This window comes from Necator americanus, chromosome X (genome assembly GCF_031761385.1).
Source record: "Necator americanus strain Aroian chromosome X, whole genome shotgun sequence".
Lineage (NCBI taxonomy): Eukaryota > Metazoa > Nematoda > Chromadorea > Rhabditida > Ancylostomatidae > Necator > Necator americanus.
This window is the reverse complement of record NC_087376.1, coordinates 27268870-27292708: the sequence shown is the minus strand read 5'-3', so window position 1 is coordinate 27292708 and position 23839 is coordinate 27268870. Positions and strand designations below refer to the sequence as shown.

General features: G+C 35.0%; 2 protein-coding genes across 3 annotated transcripts; one reads left to right on the top strand and one right to left on the bottom strand.

Annotated features, from left to right (window-relative positions):
• Positions 1-2406: 2406 nt before the first annotated feature.
• Positions 2407-13942, top strand: RB195_025676 (uncharacterized protein; the record flags this gene model as incomplete). The annotated part of the gene is made up of 9 exons (XM_013450232.2): positions 2407-2478; positions 6528-6619; positions 10864-11017; positions 11604-11793; positions 11859-11946; positions 12004-12151; positions 12628-12740; positions 12841-12952; positions 13835-13942. 9 exons carry the CDS (start codon positions 2407-2409, stop codon positions 13940-13942), a joined length of 1077 nt encoding a protein of 358 aa, XP_013305686.2.
• A 1381-nt stretch (positions 13943-15323) lies between these two features.
• RB195_025675 (uncharacterized protein) lies at positions 15324-23707 on the bottom strand (the record flags this gene model as incomplete). Of its 2 annotated transcripts, none has more annotated exons than XM_064213918.1 (6): positions 15324-15431; positions 17393-17461; positions 17542-17559; positions 19803-19940; positions 22891-22951; positions 23634-23707. In XM_064213918.1, 6 exons carry the CDS (start codon positions 23705-23707, stop codon positions 15324-15326), a joined length of 468 nt encoding a protein of 155 aa, XP_064069799.1. The 2 variants fall into 2 exon arrangements, with proteins under 2 accessions (XP_064069799.1, XP_064069800.1); XM_064213919.1 differs by having other exon boundaries at positions 22903-22951.
• Between the last annotated feature and the right edge of the window lie 132 nt (positions 23708-23839).

Below are 23839 nucleotides of genomic sequence, written 5' to 3'. Positions count from 1 at the left end.
GACTTCAAGAGGAGCGCCTGTTCGCCAGCACGTGTTGGACAAATAGAAAATCGGCTGCGAATTGTCGCATCCGTTTTCGCTACAACTATTTGACTAGGTTGTTGAACTTCTTCATGTGGGGTTAGGGATGCGAAACTTCATCAGTATTCGGCTGTAATTTGTTTCTTTTATTCAAATATTTTTAATTCGAGAATTCTTTTCACTAAAGAGTAATCGTTGATGAATTAAAGATTCATTAAATAACAGGTGAAATCGGTTGGTTCGAAAGCAATAAAGTTGTGTCATGAATTAACCGAAACACAAACAATAATTTTCTTGATAATTGCATTAAAGGCACCAGAAGAAAAAAAAAAGAAAAGAAAAAGATCTTTCACAATAATCAAACCATATGACTGATAATGAAAATGAACACAAACACACAAAAAAAAAACCACCGACCTCGTTCCCTTCATTTATCGCCGCCCGCTTTTCCCTCATCCTCTTGGATGTAGTCACGTCTCATCAACACATCAGTCTATAGAACTATGATTTCTTTGTTAATCTGTCCCAGTCAAATCGTCATCGCTCGACGATTCCCGGATTTCAAGTGAACCTCTACTGAATGTATTTGCTCTATATACTCATTCAAAAGCATTCGAATTGATCAAGTATTCACTTGTCATGTGAATTAAATTTTTTAACATTCAATTTTAGTCACTAGCGTTTAATGTAGTTAATCATGGAAATTAAGGTAAAATCGACTTATAATTTGTAATTTTCAACTAGTAATTTTCTTTCTTCTACTTTCTCTATTTTTAATGTACTACTGCTAACAATGTTTACATCGTTATGAAATGATTTTCCCTCCTTTATCACTGTTTGGAGCGGCGCTTTAACGGCTTTATGAAGAAACATAGAATTAGAGATAAAGTCACTATCTTAACCATTATAGATTTTTAAGTCATTGTTCCAGTGTTAGATTTCATATTTATCGCTCTTTTACTGAAGGGGTATCATAAAGAATTCGAGGGAATTTCAGGTTTTTTTAAGAGAAATATTTAAAATGTACTTCACTTTTTCTATTACTTCAGCTGATAGATGTCACGGAAATTTCAAGAAACCAAAAAAAAAACATTTTTCTTTCTAACTTGTGAATCTGTCTTTTTTTTAAGAATATTTTAAAATTTTCCTCCTATTAATTCAGGTACGGTGGCACTCATGATATTTCCATGTTTAAATAGCTCCTTCCAATTAAAATTCGCAGCTGAGATCTTCATTGCTCTTCTAATTTTATTATTTTATTTATTTAATTTTACAATAAAACTCGTCACATGATGTCCACATTAGTTCACGAAATGCACGTGCACCCGCGGGCTCAACAAAATAATTGTAAGTGATATTGAAAAGACTTCTTTTTTTCCATTTCATTATCAATTTCTTATTTACTGAAGATTCAAATTTTTTTTACCACGTATGTGATGATTTTTTTTATCCGGCCACACGCTTTAGCTGTGTTTTTTGACCCTCATCGCTAAGCCCTCTTGGCACTCGACACAGCGTGCTCTGTTTTTTTTTCTTTTTCGGCAACAAAACCTGGTTATGTGGGAGTCTTAACAAAGTGGATGAAGAGAAATGTTCTGGAAAAATGTTTGTCTGTTGACTTTATACATTAAACTGTTGCATTTCTACTAAATTTTCCTCCCCCGTTTAATCATATTCTGGATTTCTGAACAGTTTATCAATTTCATTTGTTGTTGTTTACGATTTCGATGCCTCTGCCCATGCTCAACAAGATCGTTTCTTTCTAATGAGACTTATTTTCAATTGAGAGAAAAGTTTCTTCTTCTCTTTCATAATACTTATTATTTCTGAGTTTTATTCCATGAGAGTTATAACTAGCTGAAATATACTACTGATACGACAATTGTGACGAAGATCGCTCCACCTACAGTACTCTCCCTGAACAGCTTTGTTATTTGCTCTTTATGAAGTCATTTTTTAATGCTAAAAAACTTGGCAAACAAAAGCCAGTTTCATTTTGAAGAGAAGGTTGTCACAAGAAGATATGAGCTTCAATGAGCTTGGACATGTTTAATAAGGATTCAATTTTCAAGAAATCCAGAAATATTTCCATACTTCTTCTGATGTGAGATGTTTGAATCGCATGTTTTCTTTTGAGCTGAACTGCTAGGAAGAAACATTCTCACGGTTAAATGTATTGTTCCCCTACTCCTACTGGAAGAGTTACTTCAAATCCTCCTGGAGAAAAAAAAAACTCGTCTCCATCTCGCTGTCATTAATCTCTACTCTTATAAAGACTTCAGGTATTTTCGTTGAAAAATTCGTGACGCTATGGAACCGTACTCTATTTTTCTGGAATATTCAAATATTTGCGAATTTTACAGGGTTCAAAATATGGTGTAGCAGATGGACTTCAACGAAACCAGCTTCGACGATACTGATTGGGCGTTCGAGGATTCGCAGCAACTTCTGCATCATGTATGTTAATTTTTATAGAGATAAATATTAATAAATATCACAATTCTACCAATTTTCCCTGCTGAAACCATATTTTTCTTGAATTTTTTAAATTTTTCAATCATATGAAATATTTTCACATGTATAGCTGACTTCTTCCATCTTGTAAGTACTGTGGGACATAGATCACAGCGATCAACCACGTAGTCATTTTTTTGCTGTTCTTCTTTTTTAAATACTTATTACAGGTAACCTCGTAGTAAACAAACTTTTTCTGCAATACATCCTCTGTCACCCACTCACCTTTTCATTTCACGCTTCGAATGTGAAGTGAATAATTTGTGGAATCTATGAAGCGTATGCATTTTTGCGTCTTATAAACATGAACTTATGCAAACAGCTTCCCGAAATAAACGAGTTATTTTTTCCAGCCAAAATTTCAAAGAAACAAAGCTACAGACACCGGATTTTAGCACCGGATGCATCTTGCATCTTATTCAAAAAAAAAGATCGAAATTATTATGATATTTAAATTTGTGAAAACTATAAAGAAGTTGATGAAGAAGAAGTCAATGGGATAAGAAATACGGATATTTTAGTTCATCCAGAAGAAAAACGGTTGCTACTAGTGTGTTATTTAGGGTATGTTGACCTATAACTAACTGTGAATCTTTCTCTCGTGGATTACGCATTTCTCAAACCATAAAAATAAACTAGGAATAAACTAAGGTTAAAATGAGGAAAATTAATTAGTTGATTGGTTAAGTGAATATAATGATAAAGTTAATAAATAAAAGTTTAAATAAGTTAAATAAGTTTAAATAATTAAGTTTTCAAAAATGAAGTGGAAATAAAGAAGCTAAGTGAGCTCAAATATGGATGTGTTATAGTGCTTTGATTGAAAAGTTTAGTTTATCAGATCAAAAAAAAAATCCGACATTTTAGACGGTGATATCGGCTTAACCGCTGTCAAAGTCTTCCATCCCACCAAATCCATTTCGCCCAATTTTCCAGTTTTTACATACAGATCATACAGCTATTAAGTACTCTCGTAACTATTCCCTCTATTTGTTTAAACGTTTCTCAAATCGAAAAAAAAATTCGACGCATATGTCTCATCAAAGTTTATTAGATAATAAAATATCTCAATGATTGATTGAAAAAGAAGAGATACGAATGAATGATGGATTCGTTCGCTGGATTGAAACCAACCAAAGTACACTCGAAATAAGTTCAAGTCATTGTAGTGCTTAGATATAGGATTAAAAGATCAATGGTTTTTAGTTTTTCCTGATACGATCTTACGAATTATACAATGGGCGTGTTTTGTAGTGAAATTTTGTACAGATAATCCGAGAATAATTAGAGAAACGATTTCACGTGCAACATCTATAAGGTTGTGAAAAAAATCAAAGGTCATTTTTTCTAGGTCGAAAAATGTAGGTGGAAACAAAAAGCACTGGAAAAAAACTATGGAAATATTGTTTTTCGATTTTTCTAATTTTCCCGACGATTGTTTTCTCCCAGGTTTGTAAAATGGAGTGCCCAGTGGACAAAATGATGCATTTCAGACATATGTACTATGCTTTTTTTTATTCGGTAGAGGTGTTGAAACCAGAAAAAAAACTCGAAAAGAAGAAAAAGTGAATGAGATTAAGCAAATAAAAAAGAAAAATGTAAGAAACTTATTGAAAAATAATATGGGGAAAAACCTAATGAATAGATTGGGAATGTGGAAGAGATTGGGAATAAGAGGAGAAACAACTGCTGGGTACCTACCATTGATTAGTTTCCAGTGATCTTTTTCTTCTGGAAAAAATTAGAGAAATATTGGGAAAATTTTGGAAAGAAGGCATCAATCTACGATAATTGGACAATTCGTCTGTGATTCGTTTTTGAAATGAGGAGAACAGCTGTGTGCGCTACTTTGAAACATTCCTCTCATCCCATGCGGAGCATCAACCTCGATTAAATCCAGAAAAAAATAATAGCCTCGAGCATTCCCAATTCTCATCGTCACGACCTTACATTTCAATGAGCAAAGAAGAGAAGAAACAAAAAATAAATAAAAATCTTGTAAATCCATCTTGTATAGCACATAATTCTACAACAAAATACTTGTAACACTTTGCCAAGATTTTACTTGCATGCTCGTTTTTGGATTCGAGAAAAATCAGTTGGATTCATCCTTAGAATCAACAGATAGTTTTTAATTTAAAAAATTGTCTTAATTTTATTTGCTCTTTTGCTCTTTGCACCACTTTTTTTTTGCTATGAAGACTTAATTATAGAATTATTTTTTGTCCTGCAATTATTTTTTTTTTCAATTTCAATACTTCATTGAATGAGATTAAATCGAGTATTTTCTAATCAATGTCATAGTTTATTTCCTATTCTTGTCATATAATTATTTTGTGGAAAAAAATCGAGCATTCAGCGTTTATGGTCGGGATATCTGTGCTTCCAACGAACTTGTTAGAAAAAAAGTGTTAAGAGTACTGTCAGTATAAGAAGTTTAAAAAAGTTTAAGTTAAAAAAAACAGAGAGAGATGGGAAAATAGTGTCGAGCGATATATGTTCTAATGACGTTTAAAAAATAATCGGAACACTCAATAAAATATGAAATAAAGAACTTATGGAAGTACTTTTACGAGGGGAATACGAAGAGTTTTTCGTTAATTGATATAAATCTCCAGTAATTTCGTGATTTCGTAGGTTTTCAAGTAAAAATCTGAATTCTTTGAGAAGGACACCAATTTTGAGTCGTTATTTGGACTCAAGGCAGCCACTTTTAAAAAAATTCATATCTTTCTTATAATGAAAAAAAAAAACAGTAATATACTTCATTTCTCTGTTTTTTGCAATCATTTTCCATTCAAATTTCTTCGCTTCAGCAGCCATCGTTTTCAATAGTCATTGAAATATGCATTAATGTTCTCTATTGCTCGCTAGAATCACGCATAATTTCTTCACATTTGTCGTAAATATGAAATATGTCTATCAGGAATGAAAATGTGGGCTGACAACGTTGCCTTATATATTAAAAGCTTTTTAATTTTTGTTAGAAATGTTTGAATACTCTTGTGCAATAAATACTATTGATCTACAAGAAAAATAGAATTGCAATTTTTCACGTTACTTTTGAATGTATTTGACAGTTCTGGTGAACTGTTTTAAAATTTTGCTTCATTTTTGTGGTAAACATCATAATTGGATAAGTAACGCAAATCTCAAGTTCAGTTTTGTATTAATGAAATTTTTGATGGTGATGGAGAAATAAAGTTAAGTGGATATACTTCCCACGTAGTTAGTATCCTAATTTTTCCCACTTTTTCCTCTTGTTCCTTACTCGCATAAAGTCAAACTAGTGAGACGAGATGTGAAGTGTCGGGAAAGTAAGATGGGCGGAGAAAGGTTGCTGTGATTGGTTCATACGTATTTATTACATCTACATCTATTTATCTTTAGGATGAATTTATTAACTATTACTACACTATTTGCATTCTTAGAAAAAAAAAGAAAATAGTACTGACACGTTCATGTGTATTTGTTGCCCATTTTTTGTATACTCTAACATGGTTTTATAGCAGCCTATTTATGCAATCACTGTAGAAATCATTAGCAGGATACATGAGTAAGAGCCAGTCACGACGGTTGAACCCCGCCTCTTTCCCTCATATTGGTGTATATACAGGAAGACTGAAGCGGACTAATTGAACACTCTCGAAGTTAACTAATATGAGAAATTTAGAGACGTGAGAGAAAATCCTACAGACAATAGAAATGATAGATGTTTTATAGTATTGTAACTGAAAAATCTTAGAAATATGAAGCGCAGATCATAATTTATTGGAGAAATGTATTCGAGAATATGAATAGAGGTGATTGAACTATAAAGTGTGACTCAAAGTAGATGATAATCTTTTACTAAAAAAAAGAAGTGCGGAAAAAAAAACAGAAGCCGAGAAGGGGAGGAGAATTTTCTCGAAACAAAAGAAAAAGAAAAGCGCGAATGAAGTTTTTTTTTTCTATGTTACCTTAATCTATTCATAATTAGGAATATTTTTCAGGCGAGAGTAATCGTGAACCTCGTATGCTGTTTGGCTGCAGTTCTTGGTATACCAGCAAATCTATTTGTGTTGATTGCAATATTTTACTTCCGGTAAGTAGTTCATTATTTTATTTCTTATTTATCGAAAGACATGACATGACATCAACACGCTAACGTTGTTGTTTTCTCGTTTTTATTTGTATGCAAATTCGATTTAAGGTGTTGTTTGTTTATCGCTATTCAGCTAAATTAATACGTACCCAACTACAGTAGTTACCAGACGGGTTCCTTCTATTTGATTCGAGCCGGCGATTAACGTTTTAAATCGTCTAATTTGCTCCTTTTCCGCCGTTAACGTAACGATTCGTCATTGAAACGATCTGTTGTGGTCGTAGAAGTGTGCGAGTTGTCGAACTCAGTTTCGCCGTCAATTTCCTCAAACACATTCGGCTTCAGTCGCAATCAACGCTAATAATGCACACGTTGTGTCGTTCGGGTAAATAACATTCCTATGCGGACCGCAGCTAACGTATACAACAGTAGTTTTCTTGTCATATTTCTCATGGATGAAGGAGAGCAGATCCTAAAAGAATTGATTTCAAAAAAAGTAGCGAAAGTTCTAATTCTGACACAAATTATTGGTCAGGATACCAATCGTTGAAAAAAAAAGAGCAAATGTCCTGACCTTAAACTTCTTGAAGTTACTGAAAATTATTCAGTTCCAGGAAAAAATGCAAAGCAATAGAATCCTAATAATCTCACTTATGAATTGTAAGGTGATTACCTCGTTATCCTTAAAAATCAACAGCTAGAGGTTTACGTTAGTCTCGTCACGGAATCCTTCTGCAAAAAAAAAACATGTTTTCGAATGGTAATTGCAATGACAACGCAAAGAATTCCGTAAACGTTCGGCAACAAAATTCTTGTTATTTTTGGGATTTGCACGAAATGACGTTGCCTTGGAAAAATTCATCTGCTCATTAATTCTGTATAACGGATCTAAAACCGGAAAAATTCGGCACGATGAAGGAAGGGTCGTTATAAGTAGCTATATAGTTTAGAATTTTGTTTTGGAAAGAAGAGTTGACAGAAATGTCTTGTCGGAAACCAGTGCTACTTTGAATGATAGAAAATTATTCAGACATAAATAAAATATAAAATAGAAAGCAATAGGAAATCGAATAATAGAAGAAAGAAATGAAAAATTTAAATAATAAGTATCTAATAAAGTTAGGAATAAATAATATTTAATAAAGTTAAAATATTATAGAATGTAAATATTTAATAAAGTTTAATAAAGTTAGGGAAGAAGGAGAATAAAGTAAAATTTCTGAGAAAAATTATAAATTATTCTGAGTCCGTATCTCGTTTGGAGTTCTCTTTCTTTATAAAGACTATGTGACTACAAATTGCAATACCAAACTATTTTTACTATCTGTGATTTGACCTCCAGCGAATTTCACAGAAATCTAAAAATTTACAAAGAATGTAGCATTCATATTGGAAAAGCAACAAAAAAAATGCATTGCATGGAATGGTTTGCTTCAACGTTTTAAAAAAACATTGGATGGTGTCTTGAAAAGAACACTACAAAAATTTCATTGTTCATTGTGAATAGAACAAAATTATCATGAAAACTTAAGTAAGAAAGAGAAATAGTTGAAAAAGAAGTAACAGCGGCACCAATAAAAAGTTTCGCTTATGAATTTTTAAAGATTTCACAAACTTTTATCTTTCACTCTGCAGAACCAAGTATATTTAGTGGAAATAATGGAAAAGTACTCAATTACTCGATCTACCACCATGACTTGAACGAAAGCGGCGAAAAATACGAGAAAAAGTAGATGAGCACGATGTAGTGGATCAATACATACCTCCAAGATCAATAATAATTCTTAAGGTGAACGCTGCCATGCATAGCGTATAATGATAAATTGTAGGAAAATTCCTGTAGAATAAATTTTTCCCAAAGTACATAATTGTTCTACAGGAACACTTTTTTTCTTTTTTGTACAAATTATCTTTTTTTTTTTTGAAAATTGTTATGATGAGAAATAGTTTTTGACGTCTCCTCAAAGGAATGCAAGTGGTAGAATAGTTCAAGATATAAATAACAGGTTTTCAAGATATATTTTGATCACTAAATTTAAATATTTGAAAACTCCTTTTCATTTTCATATTTCAAATTTCATACAGCAAAATTGGGCCTTTTTAGTTTATTTTGTATTTCGTTAATAGGAAATTCTTCTGTCACATACGGTTAGAAATCCTCATGCAAGATCCTTATCCCCAATCCAGAATACTACAGTAGAACAACGGCTACCAGGATTTGTGTGACTAACCTAAAGGCATCACCCCACGAATCTGAGGTGGTACGGATTTCAGGTGGTGTATTCGTATACACGATCGTAGATTAAGGAGAGAGGGTGATTACGTCCGTTTCTTCCTAATTGCCGTAAAAAGATACGAAGGAAGATACGGCGCGCTATTTTCTACAACGAGTTCGATTGGAGCGCACCAGCCTTGTGCACGCATTTTCCGGACCGTTTTTTTATGGCAATTAGGAAGAAATAGACGGAATCACCTTCTTCTCCATAGTCCACTATCCCGTGTAAGAATAATCCACCTAAAACCCGTTCCACCTCAGATTCTTGGGGTGATGCCTTTAACCCAGAGCAAACGATTCCGTCAGCGGCCTTGCGCGAGGGGGTGGTGGGGCACCAGAACGGCTCACTAACTTTGTTATCCTTGAACGACTAATCATCAATAGGATGGAATAAGGAACAATTATCCAATTATAGGGGGAGAAGTTTGAAAAAGAGCATGCCAAGACAGAATTACAGCTAGTTAATGTCATATAAGAGCAACAAATAGAAAAAAGGACCAAAATTGTGAGCTAAACACATGGATCAGCCTAATTCGTGTTGTTAAGGAAAAAAAACTTGCTTATGGTCCGCGAATCACTGAAAATGTAGGGCTAACTCATACTTTGAGTAGTAAGGAAATTCAACTCGGATTGATAGTATTCAGACATCTTTAGATTTGGAGAAAACATAACTTCAGCAAAAAGTATGTTAATCCAGAGTGTATCCCCACAGAAGAAGGAATTTGACACAGTTTTTTTGACACCAAGTTCAGGATGATGCAAATTTGAGCTACCTGTTCTCGCGCTCGTTGGTTGGAAAATCCAATAATAGCTTGCCCTTAGCCAAATAAATAATTTTACAAAATTAAACAAAAAACTACTCATTAAGCAATTTCCGGTTACAGAATTTCTCCATAATAATGTAGGAAAGCAATTTATGAACCTAAAGAGATAAAAATTCTATTTCTGATTTGGTTTTAGGAAATAAAGACCTACAACAGATATTTTCTACTGAACTTTTGTCCTATAGGTTACTGTAATTCCAGGATCATACAGTATCTCATCATGCAATGTACAGGAACCACAACTCATAAACTTCAGTTCACTCATGATCAGACACTGTATGATCTTGGATCTACAGTAACCTACTTGAGATTGGGAAGAGTTTAGTAGAAGTCCTCTTAATTCCGGAACAAGAATAAGTTTCCTGGACGACCTTTCGTACATCTTTAGGAATATGAGTGGAAGATCCTCAGATTGACAGTTTGATCAATCTACTAAAAACTGGACAAGGGCAATCATATTTACAATTTAAATTTCGAATAATTATGCTACTGCTTCCATTTTGTTCCACGGAATTAAGCAATGATTCCAAGGTCGTACATCGGAGCATTTACGGAACACCCATGAGTAGTTAATACAATTTATTTCACGTAATTTCACGTCGATCGATGCGATGTTAAATAATGAGTCTTTCAAAAAAGACTCCTATAAATTCTCTTCGTTCTTTCCGAGGTAATTCCAGAAGTACACAGATTTTTGAGGTCTCTTCCTTGTGTTGTCATTCATTGTCATTCACTTTGTTACTCTAACTGGGTAAATCTCACATTTTCAAGAAGAAAACCCTCAAGAGAGTCAGGAATCAGCTAATGTTCCATCCCATAGTGGAAATGGGTCAACACATGGATTGTTAAGCATTTCAATGTAAAATTAGATTTAAAAAATATAAAATTACATCAAAATCAAATTGCCACCATCAAACTTCAACAGTAGAATTTTTCAAGCGATCCTAGTGAAATAACTAGGGATCACAAGAGTTCAAAAAAAGCTTATAACTTATTTCTAGCGTTCTTTGTCGTTTCGATTGTGAGTAGAAGGAAATTCACTTGTGTAGAAAATTTTATATATTAACCATTTCAAAATTTTTCTGGATATAATACTTCAGCGTTTTTTTGCCCCAGAATTTTCTTTATTTTTTCTTTATTTTCAGCGATATGCGGACAATATCCAATATTTATATTGGGAATTTGGCTGCTGCTGATCTACTACTCTTGGCTGGTACACCAATCATAATCACACAATCGATCACCGAGGATTGGAACTTTGGCACGGCCGTCTGCAGGCTGTTCATTACTGGAAATGGGGTAGGATAGGCTAAGGAATTCCTTGAAATTCTCCTTATTACAATTTGTAAGACGGAAAAATTGAATGTTTTGACAAGAAATCAGTTTATGTTTATATTCTAACCAAGTAGCTTTATTAAATACTGTCAATGTCAAATGCGCGAGAAGATGGGTGAAAGGGTTCTCGATGCAGAGAAAGATTTTTGTAAGGTTTGAATGTGTAGTGCTGTAGGGTTCCTGGATATTTCGTATCAAACTAAACGTAGAGATACTCATCTTCTCGAACAGTTTTGTTTCTGAAAGGACGTCTCAAAACCTACTAAGTTCTGGATGAGTTTTGTAGTTTTTTTCATTCTGGGAAAAAGGTTAAAGGTTCCATTGAATATAAGTCCAAAATAGGGTTTATAAAATGATTATGATTAGGATAGACTTTTCGAGTCCATAAAAAAGAATAAAGGTAGATACACAAGCCTAATTGCTAGAATTTCAATTTCTTTTTTTTCTGGAATTGGTCCATAGAAAGGTCAGCTGTTTATTTTTTAGTCTTAGAACCGTTTAAATTTTTTTTTGTTTTTCCTTATTTCATCATAAATCGTATTCTCTCCAGGTTTCGCAATTTGCGTCAGCGATGTTCATCGCAGTTCTGTCGTTCGACAGGTTCCTAGCAGTATGTCGTCCTACTCGATCGTCACTATTCCGAACCAGGAGAGCAGCCACAGCTGCCACTATCCTAACATGGGCGATAGTCATTGTGGAAAGTATGCCTCTGTTTATGTTCGTGGAAGTTAGACCATTGAGTAAGTGAATTACCAAATCGTATTGAAAACGATAAAATCCGTTTATGAATAAACGAATGTTTCAGGATACACTTCAAACGAAACAGATCCAGGAAAACGTAAATGCATTCTAGTCGCCAAAGATGATGGTGGACCTGATTATTTTTCACGGGAGTAAGTAATATTTTAATTTTTCATCACATCTATCTTCATATTAACAATTTGTTCTAGATTCTTCACATTTTACACATTTACGTTGAGTTATTTACTGCCATTAATTGCAATTTGGTTCTTCTATGCGAAAATTATTCGAAAACTTTGGAGGCGACGTCAACAACTGCATCTTAAGAGGAAACTTTCGAAGCAAAAAACTACTAAGGTAGAGTCTTTTTTTTTGCTATTTTTAAAACCCTCACTTAAAAGGATTGTTTCTTTCTTGAACGTGCTCCTAGAAGAAAAACTTACTGTAGGAAAGTAGGAGTTCTTCAATGTGAATAAGTACCTCAGGAAAAGGAACATCAATTGGAGTCAATAATGAGGATCAACGTTCACAGTCGATAGAAATTGATAAACAAACAGCAATTTAAGCATTTTCAAAAATTGGAAGATTATCTAGTTTTCAGAGAAGATTTTTGACGGACTCTCTATCAAAATTGTTCTATTTCACTAACTTTCCCTCAGAAAACATAAACAGCGAAAACTACCAGCACATTCCCGGATCCTACAGGAGAATCTGGAGAACTTGTGACCGCAAGTAGGAGATAAACATGCACAAATTTGTTCATCTACGTGAAGTATACTTATCGATTATCTGAAGAGTGAGTTGAATCCATAATAAAAACTTTTTCATTTCAGGTTACTGTTATGGGTCTTTCGATTGTTATATCGTATACGCTATGCTGGTTACCGTATTGGCTTATTCAGTGGTTGATAGCACTAAATATTGGTTGGAATATGGAAAGTACAAAGTAATTCAAGCCAATTAATTAGTCAAAGAATTAAATCAAATTTGTCTAATATTAGTTTACCACTTTTTTTTTCCTTTTTTAATTTCTATTCTTTTTCCAGGAACATGTCAATTCTCACGTGTGCTTCATATGCGGCGTTCGCGCTTCTTTACATTAATCGCGCGGTCAATCCTTTCATATACGTGTTTTTGTCCGAGTCCTTCAAGAGAAATGTAAGTTTTTCAGAGATACGTAATGTTATCAGCTCAAATTTTATAAAAATCCAGAATAACCAGAATACCCGCAGCGTTGTCTACGCATCTTTGCTTCATCCACAAAATCAGTCTAGTACAGCGAGGGCAGACCAAAAAAAAAAACGAGGACATTTGAGTGCCTTCTATTTACTGAGTAGAATGGAGATTTTTTGCATGAAATCAAAGCACTAAGGGACTACTGAGGAAATTTATCCAGTACTGTAGGTCTGAAAAAAAGTGCAAAAATAATGTAGATTTTTTCGTTGAACAAGATAATGGCGGCTTTTTTTTTCTGAAACCTTCTCCGGTTCATATCATCATTAATGACAGAAACTAAGGGTTAGAATATATATGAAAAAATTTCACTGTCCTCAATTTACGACATCTGAACCAATAAATTGGATTTTAACGAAAAAAAAAACTACTTTGATGAGTTTTATATGTTGTTGAACTTCCAGCTTCTATTTATATTTGAATTAATTAAAATTTAGTCTGAAAAACTTGAGAGAATCCTTCTCGGAAAGCAGTAGAATTAGGGTTAAACTAATCTGAAAAATGTAGATTATTGGAACAAACAACTATGTTTTTAATTCTCTCTGCTCAACTATACGTGAAAAAAGTGCACCCTTTCAAAAATGGCCAAACATTTCTTTCCTTTATTTGTCTCTAGTTTGTTCCCCACTTTTTATTCGCTTGTTTTCGATTAGATCACATGAATCATAAATATTTTCTTCCTTACGATGTTTCATACGATACGATTGTTCGAGGAAAACAAAGTTGTTTCAGGACATGGATTTTTGATTCTTTGTTTCTTTAAATAAACATTCTATAAACAAACGCAAACGTATATTTTCACTTCAGGTCTCCGAACTAGTCTGCAAAAATACAAGCATTCTACATAAACAAAACAACTCGGTGACGATCAGAATGCTACCTCCTTCTAACAACGAACCTACTAATTCTGTATGAACGGTGATAAATATGTATGAAACTGTGTAATGTGTTGTTTTCTTGAAAAATCCAATAAAACACATTTTCTGGCATTTAGACATCTTCATTCAAGAATTGTTTCCATACCCGCGGAAGCTAGCTCTCTATCAAGACAATTCACATGGCTGCGAAAAAATACGGTGGTTCACCATCGATACACGTCATAAAATAGTAATTAAATGAAAAAAAAAACAATTGGAGCAAACATGGAAGTCCATATTACATAACCGGTTATGGATTATAGGTAGACTCATATATGACGACGATAAGAGAAAACTTCAGCAAAATGCGCATAAACACCAGTTTTCGAGCGTGCGAATGAATTGGTAGAGACATGCCACCTGTGTCGCAATGTGTGGACGATCCCGATGTTTCGAATGATCGCCGAAAGAACCGTCAGTGAATCGCGTGGAATCCGGAGCAGCACAGCGACACAAGCTTAGAACAGTGAAGAATGTCTATTACGAAACACCTAGTACACGAAACAAACGGCACCGGTTGTACGGAGAGAAAACACCGGATGATAACACCCAATTATAAGGTCGTAATCAGGAAAGAGTACAGGGTGGAAGAAGTACACACGGATGATACCGAATTGTTTGACATCAATAACCCATAGCAACTCGTTCAACTCACTTAACTGTTGCGCGAGTAAGCGCGACACCGAGCGACAAAGTATGACTATGTGGGTATGTGTTTGTGTGTTTGTGTGTGTGTGTATGTTTGTGTATGTGTATGTGTGTGCGATTAGACAAACAATTGGCTCGGCGACGCTCACACGTTGCAAAAGTTTTGCTAGTAATTGTTGCCTACAGCGAAACATCTGTGCGTGGTGAAACAATTAGCGAACCGTATAACTACCGTAAAATCATGGTACCCTTAAGATAAAAGCTAATTCAAATTTAAAAAAAAATCAAAATGAAACAAAATAAAACATTCTCGTAAACACCAAGACTAGCGGACTGCTCAAGGGTAGATCATCAGTAACCAGCGGACGAAGCAATGATAGCAGTAATGAGTAACTTGTAACTGAATGAGGATCAGCGTCTACGACACCTAACGGAGAGTCCATCGCACGAAATGGTGTTGAAAAAAAAAATGTGCACAACGACATTAATGTAGGCTCCCCATTAAGACCTACAAGCGTTGAAACAACTGACTAAATTCATCTATACGGATGAGCCAGAAATAGGCTGAGACTCACGTAGAGTCAAGAACACCTAACGTGTAAGACATTAACGCCTTTGCAGGGAGGATGTTCAGTTTTTAGCCCCCTTAGAAGATGTATGGATAGTTCATTGATAGAATTGTACGTTCAGGAGAGTTTCAGGAATCGATGAGTCTGCCAGTGTTCGAACATCTACAGATTTACGATTGATGGCGCCAGGATGGTGATGGCCGTGGAGTACGTTGCAAGACAGTTTGATATCAGCAACAGTAGCGTCGAACACCGACCGTTAGCGTATATCTGAAAATAATATGGTATTTAAAATCCACTGATTTTTATGGAAATATGGGAATTCTAATAACAATAGTAGTATAGAAAGTCTATTGTCATTGTCGTTAAAATTCCACCAAGAAAAATCTGCCGTCCAATATTTTTCTGGCCAATAATTTAGTCATTGGTGTAGCTGGGAACTAATCCAGAATATGTTCGATGATGTTCTTCTACTACGTAAAGCGACAAAAATCCTATTGGAAAGCTATATGGTGTCATAGACAAAGAAATTTTTTTAGCAACATATCCTTCTAAAAAAAGAGGCGGCTCAATTCATTCTTGGATCCATGAAAGAGAGGAGAAGCAAGCATGGAATAGCTCAAACATTTTGCTCTAATTCAAATCCCCAGGACAGGTATTTTACCAAGGATCTCCTGTGTGGGGAATTTTTTAACTTCATTCTTTTAACGTACGTTTAATGGGAAAATAAATTACTGTAAATAAAAAATAATCTCAATTAAGGAGCAGGAAGAATCCATAATGGAATTGCTCCCGTCTAAAGAATTTTTAGTTCTAATAATATGATAATTTTCTGTGGAACAAATTTCAGAAACTTATGATAATATGATAATTTTCCGTGGAACAAATTCAGGAAAATGGATTATTTCCAGAAAACACGTAACCCCGTTGTCATTCATCCTTACTTTACAGTTGAAGGTTAAATGTCTATACCCAGATTATTGCGAGGAAATATCCTGAACACACTTTTAAAACGTTGAACTTTTTTTCAGCACTAAATGTTTGTATACCCTTTAGAAAGCGCACGATAATGTTTACATACGGCTAGGAACTGTTCTTCAACATTTGGTCGGATTGAAAAAGTATGTGTGGATAAAACCACATGGATTTTTCAGAATTCAACTATTAATGAAGGATCTGACGGTTAGATGAGCCCAAAGCCTACATAGTCATGAAAGACGTTTCTTAAAATGAAAGTTGTCTTCATAGTATCCGAAATCAAAGATTTTAAGAGTTCACTACGCCTTGTTTATACTAGTTCCTAATAAATTGTCTCAAATTATGATCGGGAAAGAATGAAGATTTGGAAAGTTGAATCATCTACTAATAACATTCATAAATTAACAGTTAAAACAATTATTATCACTCAGATCTAAAAGGAAATCTAAAAAATCTGTACTCGCTATTCATCCGTATTTTTTTGAATAAGATCAGATCCAGTTTTAAAAAAGTTAGATTTACAATCAAAAAATCAATCAATCTTTTCTCGTTTATCCGCAAAATCATCAAAGAATTCTGCGGATAAACAAGAAAAGACAAAAAACACTTCACCAATACGAAGAATTGTTTTGAAGAGAAATAGATGTTTAATTCGAGTCGAATATATATAATTGAAACTACATTAGAAATATATTACACTTCCTATCACATACATACATTAAAGTGCATTAGGAGGATGAAGTGAAGTAATTTAGCACATGGACATCGAAATCCCTGATATTCTACGCTAAATTGCTTCAAGGTCACAACCAAGTGAACTTTCTGAATGTCGAGTCGACAACAAACACATAAAAGTACGAATCGAGATAGATTCGAACCAAACTCATGTGTTTCTTATCATAAAAACTTATATTCCCTTGGAAATAGGCAAAATTTCAAAATTCGGAAGGATTTGAGTTCAAAACGTCAAGAACATGAAATCTTGGTTTCCTTCATACAAGAGCGAAACCATCAGAAATTTCGTAGGAAATGTAACATTTATAATTAATGGAATCACTTGCACCGCGATGAAAAACAGAAGTTTTTTCCCTCTTTGGAAGGATCCGTATCTACCGGTGTCAAGAGCTGTGTACGATATATAATACAAACCCACAGATGTTCGATATTACTTATTTTGGATACCGTATGTTTTACTGTAATGAAAAATCCACCAATAGGACTACATATAAAAAAAGACGACGTTAAAAACTGACCTTTGAAAGAGCCAGGGGAAAGAAGTAGATGTTTTTGAGAACGATAAAACATATAGAGCAGTAAAATCCCTGAAAAAAATATTGAATAACAGTTCACATCGAATAATACGCTAGGAGAAAAAAAAAGAAGAACAAATTGACAAGCTCACCGTTAAAATAAGAGAGGTCTTTAATAGAAGAGATATGTCAAAAAAGTATGTAGTGGAGGGAGTTGTTGATTTTTTTGTTTAATGGGGGCGAATTTGTTTCTAGTAGTAAAGTTTTGCCGGTTGTAGTTCCCGTTTGACTACATCGCATGTCTGAAAATAAATAGAAAATTTTTCCACACATGATCGATAGTGATGAAATTTGTACGCTATACGTATGGTATGTACGTGGACAACGTGGAATACACGCTCTCGAAACTTCTTGAACACGATTCTCGAAATCGTACGGAGATAGGCGAATCTAGTACAATGAATCTAGTGGATAGATGGTTGTGCGTGTGAAATGAGGATAGAAGAATAAAGATGAAAGGAAAATGATAAACAATGTTCATTTGAAAGATAAAAGTCATAGTGAAAACTTTAAGTTCTAGGATTCTCGTAAATAATATTGTTTTATGAGAAAAAAAAATCTGATGAAAACTCGTCAAAGTTCATATATGATCGTATAAAAAGCCGGCAAATCATTTTCATTGTGAATCGAAGCAGAGTTCAACCACCAAAAAAAATCCAATCACTCAGGATTTCAGTAGTACACTTATGGTCGTATTGATCACTCGTTCTCCTTTTTGGTCCTCATTGATCACTATGTTAAGAAAATAATAATGGTGAAATGACCTTAACTAGTGGATCTATCTATATAGTTTTCCTTTGTTGGAAACGAGAATTACTTGTTGTTACACAGTATTACTTGCAAAAAAAGCAAAAGAAATTACTTGTTACCATTACTTGTTGATAAACTTAACAATTCAAATATTGGTAGCCTACTAGGAAAAATGAAACAATCTATCTATGTATAATTTTCGTTTTTTTCCCCTTTTTCTCACAACGATGTGGCCTTATAGTGAGCCTGAAAAGATCCAGAAAATCAACTCTCTGAAGAATTATGAGCGATCAGAGGCAGCAAATTGTTTCCCAGATTTATTGATAATTTCGTGGATCGATATCTGCAATTCTTTATACCACTTTATTAGGGGCAATCCTCCTTTGAAAATACTCTACCTTCCTAATTGAAGAGTAACTAGCTCAATCAATAAATAGAATCAGAAGACAATAATACAGTAAGTATACATAAGTATGGATAATTCATTTTCCTGAAAGCGATCAAACGCTCCTGCTTAGCCTTTTTCTGTCAGAAAACGCAACTAAATGAACAAAACCACAACAATTCATAAACGATTCCAGAAATAATACACATGGTAGCAATATGAAAATTGTTAAAGAATCGTTCAACAAAATGAAAGCACCCGAAATGCATGAAATTCTCTGGAACGTCACGAATTTCCCACATTCCTCACATGACACTAATTAAGGAAATCGATAGTCAACTTAAGGAAGAAGGACGAAGTCTCCGATATTTAACGAATTTTCCGACGGACTAATAGAGACTGTATGGAATAATAGGCGAAGAGACGTGTTTGATGCGATGCTTTTTATCATGCCACATTCCATGAACACATTCCAGAACATATAAGCAGTGAGTGAAAAAAGAAAGTTGGACTGGAATGTAGTGATAAAGGAATTGCAACACAATCTACTTTTTCTTGTTCTGCTGGCTCCGATGCCGGCGCCGAGCTCGGGACGATTGAACGAACACCGAGTGTGATAAAGGCGCCGAAAAGCTGTGCGTGTGTGTGTGTGGTGTGTGGAATCGATGCGTAGTGCTATGGTATATGGATTCATATAAAACACACATGTAAATCCTAAAATGTAGACCTATAAGTGCAATTAAAATCCGAAAATTGAGCCGTGCACCAAATAAAGGATAGCACCGATCGAAAGGCGATGTTCGGACCGAGTGTCTGTCTGACTGACGGTACGAGGCCCGTCAGGCGTACAGTGTCGACCATCGCAACAGCAGCGGGCTGATGAAACGGGTCTTATCTTGATTATTTAGAGATGATCGAACGAATCGTGGAGTGCCACCCACCTACCTACAGCATGATGACACACACACAAACACACACAAACAGTCTGTCCCGGTCGACCGTCATCCATCCAGCTCCGCAATCACTGTCTGTCGCATATCGGCTGGTTTATGACGTACACTTGACACAGGAGCCTCTTCTAAGAACACCCTTCCCCCACCCGAAAATGTTTCGGCAAATAGCGACCCACGGACGGGGTGATGAGTCTCGAATGAGTAGGATCGGCGGCGATGTATGTCCAGGTTTTCGGACACACGTTCACTTTACAATTACACTGACCGCGGTGAGGATTCGAGATTGACGGGGAAGAGTTCCGCCGCGGAGAATAGAAGCAACATGATTGAGATCCATCAAAGTTTGTACACTAGACAAGTCTTGGATTCGACCAGCAGCGTTCGGAGCTATGCTTGCATCTAACTGAAGTAGACAAACTCATGGCGGATTTTGAACGAATGCTGTTAACCAATGTCAGAGCACAAACGGGATTGAACAAGTGATCATTCTCTTCCGGATTCAAATATAGGACATCCTTCCTGTAGTTTTCCACAATTAGATAACCGCTTAGAAAAAAAAGAGAAAATTTCTATACACAAACTGAGTAGAGTGATGAGAATTACTCAAATTCTCAAGGTAGAGCAAATCATCCAACTCCCATTTTCTATGAAAGCAATATATATGGCAAGCTTTCCTAGAAAGCAATAAAAATCCAAATATTTTTCACTTCTGTCTAATTCCCCGAAGTTTAGAAGGCTCTTAAAATTGTTTTCTAAAGTTCTTAGGGAAAAACTGTCGCTCTCTCTGTGATCATTGTAGCCATTTGAATTACAGCTTAGGCGAGCACATGATGCCTAATTGCCTCCACAAAAACAATTGGTTATCATGCGGTTTCATGTTATTGATTAGAATCCAGAATACCAATGTAACCACTCACCAGTACTATCACTGTTACTTTAACTATTTTTTAAAGGAATAATTCATGAAAATGAGAACAAAAATATGTTTCTGATTTCAAAATCATTATCCTCCATGCATTCTCATGCCACGATCAATTGTTGAATGAGAATGTTTACAGCTGTAATTTATCATACATTTCGTCTAATCGTCATTTATTGAAGTGCCATGTTATTGATAGTTTATGACATATTTCGACCTGGAAAACTGTTTACACAAATAACTCTCGATCACGATGTTTACATGTTCGTGAACAAATCTCATTTTACTGCTGGATTTTCAACATCTCAAATCCATTGCAAATTTGTTCACTTTTTAAAATCACTATCATCAAGTACTTTCAAAATCAGTTGAAGTATTGTTGATCCTCAAAGCTGGGAAAGTCCGCCGTCGAGCAGAAAATGCTCAATTTTTCTAAAGTGTCTAAATATTTACGTGCACCAAATTTTTTAAACTAAAAATTTGAAATATTACTAGTTATTAATAGATAATTGTATTAGTTAATATTTCCTTTAGCTTCGTAAATACCCTATCTTAAGGTCGTAGCTATGATGATGAATGTATTCTAAGCAATACAAAGTTTAACTACGTACTTACAGTGAGTGATATACATATCAGTGAGTTATCGAGTCATGATGGAAAGAGGGGAACTGTTTGCGATTGGAAAAAAGCAGAAAAGCTCTTGATATACTTCTACTGGCAAACAAATTACAGGAAGAAAAATTTTTCCGTGAACGTCCTCTCAAAACAAGCATTTTTCCTTCTTCTAGTCGCATTTTCATAAATAATTTCTAATGAACGAAAGAGTTAACGCGTGAGAAGAAAACGTAATGTAACGAACGAAACGAAGAGCAACGAGGCTAATCACTTGAAAAAAAGAGGTTGTTGATTACGTCAAAAACTAAAAACAAGGAAGTGAAGAGGAATTCATACGTAATCTATCAGGACGTGGTGATGTAACAAAACACGAAAACATTATGGTGCCGTACCGTGGAAGTGTACGGTAAATTTGAACTTTTGATGAAGGAATTCGCCCTCTCATTCAATAATCTTAGACACGATTTGTATACTTGTTTTTTGAAATCTTCTTAGAGCTGTAATTCAGTTATGTTACAAGGGAGTGTTCACATACTGAACTTATGAGGCCATGAAAACAGCGAACAACTTCTAGAGAAGAAAAATTGTGGAAGAAAAAACTTTTCGAGGAGTTAAAACCCTGCAAGGGACAATAATCAAATAAAATCTGCAATAAGCAAACACATTAGAGGAAAGCTGAAAGAGTAATCCCCCAGTTCCAGTGAGCATGAAATCAGTTGAACCCAGGAAGTACAGTTGTACTAGATGTAGTGCATTTTCTAGTCCCTACGGCCAATAGAATGTAAACAATGTTGAATGCTGATCGATGAGAGCGCATAGGACTAGAATCATTAAAACTTGATATGAGGTTCAAAAAACATAGATTCTGAGGTGTTCGCGTGATTTTGTGCGTCGTCAAAACCAGCGCACGTGTCAGTGGACTCCGAACTGCAAGGACCTCAAGATCGGACTCGTGACCAACGTAGCAAACGTAGCCGCAATGAGTTTGCGCTGTTGACAAGCGGAGGCTAAGTGAAAGTTCGAAGAACCAAGAAATCTAATCATCATGATCTTTAAAGACAACACTTGAGAATTGAATTAGTAATGGTCATGTAACATTACGAAGGAAATGAGTCCAGACAATTCTGGAATAGCCGATTTGCGTGGATAACACGTTGAGAATTCGAAACAACAAAGTAAGCATTCGATGACGTGCAACATGTCAACGACATAGCGTTCGGCCAAGTGCGTCGCTGGCAGCAGCAGCAGCCGCAATGATGGGATATGGTCACATTCCACAGCATAGAACGATTTTCTGCGCGTGTGCAACGATAAAAACAAGTGGATTTTTTTTTTTTCGAATGTAGCGCTGAAGCACTGTGGAAGAATGGATGGTGTGGGCACACATAGGGAGGATCGAGAGCGAAGTGAAGGAGTGCAAGAGGCGGTGTGCGAGCGAGCGGGAGGCTTGACTGACTGGCTTGCTGATGGCTGACTGGTGTGCGAGGAGGGCACATTGCGAAGAGGTGGACCGACACAACCACATACATATACACATACATACATACATACGTACATACATGCATATATACATACATATCCATATATACATAAACATTAAAGTGCATATATGCTCGGATGGATGATGGATAATTGAAGAAGTTACTGCTCAACTAAGCATAAATGCATATTTCAAGTATCCTCAAGTACAGATACAAGTTGTGAAGTAGTTAAAGTACATAGAAGTTACCGTTACGACATATCCATGAAATTCGTCCGAACAATAAGAGGCGTGGAATTCTCGTCAAAAGAGGTGGATGACTAATAGTCGCTGAGTAACGCCCATAATCACAGTTTCGATTTGATGACGGTTCACGTAAAAACACGTAGGAAATAAACACCTATAAGCACACAGCACGCATTAACACGTAATTCAGCACGTGCACAATAGGAAAGAAAAATTAAGAATCTATATAATCATAACAAATATCCTTCTAATTTATCCATAATGTTTGCGAATATTTGAGGAAATTCATCACATATTTCTTTCAAGTCAAAATCACTTTTTTAAGAAGAAGAAACTTGTCATAATTGTATAAACAAAATTCTATTTTTAACGATGGTCCTTTTATCATCGAATAATTCTTGAATTAGTCAATATAAAGTCAATCGATTCATAAGTTTTGTTACCATAACGAGAATATTTAATGTTTGAAATAAATGAACATATGAGTGTCGTCGGCATAGTCCCATTATCCCTTACAGTTCCCAGAAAAGCTAAAAAATAAAATAAAAAGAATTTTAAAAAAGAGTCAGATTTTTTCTGCGATGTCTTTCAGGATGACTACTTTTATTACCGAAGCAAAGCTGCAATTTCTTCTGCGTAATTCAAGAAGAACCAATAATTGTTCTTATAAAAGGATAACGAAAATATAAGAGATAATTACATGGGATAGAACACAATAATCTTCTGTGGTATTTCTTGGATTCATGGATAATAGGCATATGTACCTGTTTTCTTTCTAAATCTCAAAAGTAAAACTGTAAGTTTAGCAATGTCATAAATGTTCTGAAAAGACCCACATAGACAGGAACAAAAAGTGTTTCCGTGGATCACTCCAGAAAATCCTATACAAACATCGAATGACCAAGTCCATTTTGAGTTCGGCGGACCATCCAAAGGATGCCGAGGAATGAAATCGACTCGATATACACACACATGCCCGAAAACAGCTAAGTAAACGAGGGGTAGATTTTCGATCGCAGACGGCGGAGAGTGTTGTTGTCAG